Source organism: Nanorana parkeri, unplaced genomic scaffold (genome assembly GCF_000935625.1).
Source record: "Nanorana parkeri isolate BGI_ZX_2015 unplaced genomic scaffold, ASM93562v1 scaffold874, whole genome shotgun sequence".
In the NCBI taxonomy this organism is placed as follows: Eukaryota; Metazoa; Chordata; class Amphibia; order Anura; family Dicroglossidae; genus Nanorana; species Nanorana parkeri.
Window position 1 is genome coordinate 494,234 of NW_017307142.1, and position 6,545 is coordinate 500,778.

The 6,545-nt window shown below is 53.2% G+C and overlaps 1 protein-coding gene across 1 annotated transcript in view; it reads left to right on the top strand.

The window, feature by feature from the left end:
* The first annotated feature begins 861 nt into the window (after window positions 1-861).
* Window positions 862-6,545, top strand: part of KHSRP (KH-type splicing regulatory protein) — a 43,155-nt gene continuing 37,471 nt past the window's right edge. Inside the window, exon 1 of the mRNA XM_018565702.1 lies at window positions 862-1,052. Within this exon, the coding sequence (XP_018421204.1) occupies window positions 978-1,052 (75 nt within the window). The 5' untranslated portion in view covers window positions 862-977. The remainder of the gene's footprint in view (window positions 1,053-6,545) is intronic.

Here is a 6,545-nt window from a genome sequence, read left to right on the forward strand (position 1 = left end):
AACCTACAACCTCCCCCTCCATTATCTTCAATAGAATTCCAATTCTAAGCCTGAGTTCAACAAATGTTTTCATGAATTCGCTGAGGGGAAGAAAATTTTGTCTGGTTCCCTCAACACTAGGGAGGTGGTGTCATGGTGACCACAGCTGGACATGGCTTAGCAATGAGTGTCACCGCAGAGGCTTATAGTCTCCATTGGAAGCGTATGTTACAGTGTGACAACGCTGGGGCCACAACTGGGAGACAGGGACCGAGCGTTATCCCCCTATAACAGGAAGTGCCTGAACAGGGACTGTCATGGCAGGATGACCAGGTATTATTTTTTTTTAATGAAAGCAGCAAATTTAAAAAAAAAAAGGTTATTTTTTTTAGTGATTGGTTTACATGTTTTTTATTGGTGATCATTACAGTGTATTTTTTGTACTATGTTTTTATTCCATCAGATATAATTGAATCATCTTTGTGCTTTGTGTTCCCCTCATCGGTGACTACATTGGTTATATTTAAAGGAAATCATCCTCATACAATAGACTGTAACTATAATGAATTGGGTTTTCCTCACAATTTCAAACTCGTCTCCTAATTGGTCCCTTCGGCTGTCCATCAGATCCCCTTTAGCCAATTCAGTTAATAAAACCAGCGCCGACCCCGCCTCTCCAGCCATTCCAGTTGCTGATTGGCCGGCGTTTCCAGCCTTTTCTCGCCCGTTTCCCGCTCATTGGATCGCTCTTGCAGCAATCACTTCGCCCCCTCCCTCTTGTCTTTGTCTTCTGCGACGCAGGGCGCTCTCTCCTCATAGGTCCGCCCAGGTCCAGCCCCCACTCGCTGTTGGTGGGTCGTCTGCTCCCGGCCTGTAACAATTGGTGGGGCCGCTCGTCACTTATCGGGTCGCCGTTCTGCCCCCTTTCCCAGAGTGCTCTGCGCGCCGCGGCCTTGTTCGCGCCTTCAGCCCGCTGAGGAGCTGCTGCTGCTGCCACCATGTCCGACTATCCCGGAGCCCAGACCGGGAACCGCAAGGACGCCTTCGCCGACGCCGTGCAGAGGGCACGCCAGGTGAGGAGGGGATGGGGGCGGTGTGAGCAGGAAGGGAGGCCGGGGAGAGTCTGTGCGGCCGGCATTGTGTGCCATATATTGTGTGTGCAGGTTATGGCCGGCTCTGTGTGCGGAGCGGCGCCGTGTTGTAACCACAGGCAACCAATCACACAGCAGTGCCGGGGGCAGGAGGTCAGGCTTGGCTTAAAGAGGACCTGTCACCGGTACATGGAATTACATTGTCCCATAGGATGGAGATCACACGGCTCCTCTATGGGGCCCTATCTTCTGGGCTGCTGCTCCCGTTAGTGCTCCCCAGAGATGTTAGGGGCCTGTGGTAGGTGGAGGGTTCCTTGAGTGGGCTAATGGTGGAAGCAGGACCCCTGTGATCTGTGCAGGGGAATGAGCTGGGACAGACTCGCAGGATGAGGTGAGGGCACAACTCGCAGCTGAGGGGCAGGATGAGGGGAGGGCACGACCTGCAGCCGAGGGTCAGGGCAGGATGAGGGGGGGGCACGACTCGCAGCTGAGGGGCAGGATGAGGGGAGGGCACGACCTGCAGCCGAGGGTCAGGGCAGGATGAGGGGGGGGCACGACTCGCAGCTGAGGGGCAGGATGAGGGGAGGGCACGACCTGCAGCCGAGGGTCAGGGCAGGATGAGGGGGGGGCACGACTCGCAGCTGAGGGGCAGGATGAGGGGAGGGCACGACCTGCAGCCGAGGGTCAGGGCAGGATGAGGGGGGGGCACGACTCGCAGCTGAGGGGCAGGATGAGGGGAGGGCACGACCTGCAGCCGAGGGTCAGGGCAGGATGAGGGGGGGGCACGACTCGCAGCTGAGGGGCAGGATGAGGGGAGGGCACGACCTGCAGCCGAGGGTCAGGGCAGGATGAGGGGGGGGCACGACTCGCAGCTGAGGGGCAGGATGAGGGGAGGGCACGACCTGCAGCCGAGGGTCAGGGCAGGATGAGGGGGGGGCACGACTCGCAGCTGAGGGGCAGGATGAGGGGAGGGCACGACCTGCAGCCGAGGGTCAGGGCAGGATGAGGGGGGGGCACGACTCGCAGCTGAGGGGCAGGATGAGGGGAGGGCACGACCTGCAGCCGAGGGTCAGGGCAGGATGAGGGGGGGGCACGACTCGCAGCTGAGGGGCAGGATGAGGGGAGGGCACGACCTGCAGCCGAGGGTCAGGGCAGGATGAGGGGGGGGCACGACTCGCAGCTGAGGGGCAGGATGAGGGGAGGGCACGACCTGCAGCCGAGGGTCAGGGCAGGATGAGGGGGGGGCACGACTCGCAGCTGAGGGGCAGGATGAGGGGAGGGCACGACCTGCAGCCGAGGGTCAGGGCAGGATGAGGGGGGGGCACGACTCGCAGCTGAGGGGCAGGATGAGGTGAGGGCACGACCTGCAGCTGAGGGCCAGGGCAGGATGAGGTGGGGGCATGACCCGCAGCTGAGGGTCAGGGCAGGATGAGGTGGGGGCATGACCCGCAGCCGAGGGCCAGGGTAGGATGAGGTGGGGGCACGACCCGCAGCTGAGGGTCAGGGCAGGGTGATGGGTCATGACCCCCAGTTGAGAGTTGGAGTTTGGGTCATGACCCCCAGCCCAGGTTTGGAGTGGGTTTAAAACCTCCCCCAACCCGAGAGTTGGAGCAGGGACATGACTCCCCAGCAGGAGTTGGGGGAGGGGCAAGACACCCAGTTGAGAGTTGGGGAGGGATGGAGCGTGGGGCATGACTCCCATCTGAGAGTTGGGACCAGGTGGAGCAGGGACACGACCCCCTAGCCAAGAAATGAAGGGGGTGATGGGCCAGTATTTATATGTGGGGACGGGCATGTCGGTGATTTCTGTTGAAGTTTGGTGACCGGTCCTCTTCCTGTGTGCTTCATTCTTCAATCTCATTGTGACTTTTTCCTCAATAAGCCCCCCAATTCTCGCGTCTTTGCGCGTTTCTTGTACTCAGGGTAGTTAATTTAATTTCAATGGGCCGCACAACATGTGACAGCACAGCAAGGCTTTTGCATCTTTGTGGGAAGCTCTGCACATTTTTTGCACTTGTTGCAGAACGTACATCTTGTTTGGGGCGCCATTACCAGCGAATGCTATTTTTGTGCAGGAAATAGCAGGATCTTGTCCACGTTCACATGCTGTACAATGTCTCCTCCCCATTACAGTCCTGTCCCTGACTACATTCTCTAATAAATCACAACGTCAGTGGTCACATGACTGCAAAGCGCCGGCTATTGTGCGTCTGCGGAGGGTCGACACCACTGGCGAATCCCAAGAATAGTGACGTCACCCGCCATCTTCTGTACCGCTAAGGTGTTGTCTTCCAGGAGAGAAGGGGGATGGAGCGCCAGCTTGGTGGTCACATGAGCGCACAACCTTCAATAATGTGACATCGGTATTAGGGAATGTGATGGTAAGAGGGAGGCGACGTTTCACAGGGGGGTTATTATATTGACTTTCCTTCTTTAAGGAATTGCAGAATTGCCACCCATCACCCCCCTCCCCTGTAGGTGGTGGTGTGGGAACACCTCGGCTTGTGATGCTATTCCCGAACACACCCTCCACAGACCCCTTGGCTGTCTCTCGTACAGAAAGCTTAAAGGAGAGCTATGAGCTGAGTGATTTTCACTCATCCTCATAGTACGAGCCGACGCGTGACAATGAGACTCACACGTCGGCTCAATAGATCGGGAAGTGAGCGAACACATACCGGCACTCGCTCACTTCTCAATCATATCCCTGCAGAGAGCCATGACTGTCACTCACGGCTCCCTGCTGGGATTCCCCCCCTTCCCGCTCCGATCCTCCAGCTCTGACTGGCGGGAACAGACTGGGGAGGGTGCGGGTACAGCTGGCTCTGCCTCTAGATAGGCAGAGCCAGCTGTCAATCATGCTGTTGGGTGGATCTCGTCAGTAATGTCGGGATCCGTCCCGAGCTGCGGTGTCTCAGTATACCGCGGTATACTCAGCTTTGGGTGACGGGAGGACGCTAGTTTGTGTCCTCCCGTTACCCTTAGGAGAACAATAGGGAAAAACGCTGACCCCATAGTTCTCCTTTAGGGTGGGCTTGGCATCAGATTTCTTTCTATGTTCGGTACATTCATGTGATGTGCAGTACTGACACTTCCAGGTATTTAACTCTCGCAAAGTTCACCGTAATCCCCAACATTAACTTATTTTGTATTTATCTCCGGACAGGCAGTGCTGTCTTTTTTTTTTTTTTTTGGCATCTTCCAGGGTCATTCTCTACATCTTGGTCTAAGGTGGTGGGTAAGGGATGAGATGTTCTTGTATATCCTGGTGCCTGTTCTGTTTTTGGCTGGGTTCACAAATGTGTGACACAGATCAGCCCCCCCTGTGACTTCCTTCAAAGTTACAATGTGATCACTATGGCTAAGTAGACTGAGGACATGCTTCTTCCTGTCTGTCGCCGACTGATGACATCACCTTGGCCTACGCAAAGTCTGTTTGCTCATTGTTTTTATAGTTTAAATAAACTCTACCTGTAATAAGTGTTGTAGAGGTTGGTATCCAGAGTGTGGCATGGTATTGGCACGTGTTGCAATCAATAGGGGTGTCTGTTGTAATGCATTTTGTGCTACCTGTAGTAGATTATTGGGGTGTCACCATGCATAGTGTCCTACCTGTACTGGGTTATTGGGGTGTCACCATGCATAGTGTCCTACCTGTACTGGGTTATTGGGGTGTCACCATGCATAGTGTCCTACCTTTACTGGGTTATTGGGGTGTCACCATGCATAGTGTCCTACCTGTACTGGGTTATTGGGGTGTCACCATGCATAGTGTGCCACGTGTTGCAGTGAGTCATATACCTTGGTACATTGGTCTGTATAGCTATGCTTGGCTGGTCAATATTTGGTGCTGTGTGTGTATAGTGTATTGCGCTGTGTATAGCGTAGTGTATAGTGTGTTGCTGTGTCTGGGGCACTATGAGGGATTTGTATCAGTTGTTGCACAAGGCAATGAAACGACATCACCTTCATAGACGACAACCAGAGGAGATGTCAGCAGTTGGGCTCCGGCTGTGATGTGTAAGGAGCAGCATTGGGTACCCGGCTCCAGGGCTTTGTCCTGTAAGAGTTCCTCTTCATTCATAAATCCCTCCCTATGACAATAAAACGTGTCCCTGACCCCTTCCTAATTGTGCGTCTGTTAGAGCCAGACTCATTTTCATGCAGATCTGTCTGGTTCCGGGTCTGTCGGGTCATGTATGCACATATTGTCATGTTACATAGAAGAAACCTCCTGATGTGTGTTTTATGGTCACACATTCATGTGGTAGATGTCCCTCCGTGTGTCTTTACTGGTGTATGTTACACATGTCCCATGTATTGTATTCATTGATCCGTGTAACATAGGTGAGGACATGTATACAGGTGGAGCGGTGATATAGTAACGTGTTCTGGTCAGGCAGACTGATGGATGGTGTTCTATGTCGGAGCGTCCATGAATGTCACATTGTACGACTGGTTTATCTGTAATGATAAAGTATATGGAGAGAGAACGGAACATTTCCCTTTCCTGTAAGACGTTCAGCCAGTCCAGTGATCCTAGTGACAACTTGATGGGTTTGTTTGAATTTCCTTTCTCTTTACTGTACTGTAGGTGGAGAGTGTGGATTTTTTGTTTGGAAGTCTTTGTGACTTTGCGTTGTCATGTTGGTATGTTTATGAATTGCTGTGCAAAAATCTGCACACAAAGATCCTTTCATACAGATGTTTAGAGTCCGTGTGTCTTCAGAGCGCTTGTATGGTATAACCCCCCCGGTCATCTATTCAGTCCGGCAGCATCATGGATCCTTCCTTTATGGCTCTGGGGGGCAATGGTGGACGCTCTTAAGCTGGTCATACACTGAGTTGAATTTGTTCAGGAGGTGGTGGTCCTGTTGGCAGCCGCATCCCTGACATCCTTCAAACCAGAAAATCAAAGTAGCCGGGTGGAGAATTGTCGGCCTATCAGTGACTGCAGCTAATCCACTGCGGTCACTGTTCAGGTATTCTGATGGCGGCACACACATCACTGTGGACATACAATAGCCACACTGTGGGATTTGTCTGTCAAAACTATTAACATATGGCCAGCTTTATTCTCTGTGAGCTCTGGCTGCCAAGTGATGCATCCCTAGGGGCTAGATCTATGACCGCCAGGGGCCACAGGACATGGATCGAATGGTCAACATTCAGCCTTGAGGAAAAGCACAGCTGGAACTCAGGACTTTCTGTAGGGGGCAATGCTGGTTGGTGGTGGTAGGATTATTTATTTTTACATTTCTATATTATTCTTTTGTGTGTGTTTTTATCGATGGATGGATGGATGGAGGGTGTCTTGATGGATGGATGGATGGAGGGTGTCTTGATGGATGGATGGATGGATGGTGTCTTGATGGATGGATGGTGTCTTGATGGATGGAGGGTGTCTTGATGGATGGAGGGTGTCTTGATGGATGGAGGGTGTCTTGATGGATGGAGGGTGTCTTGATGGATGGA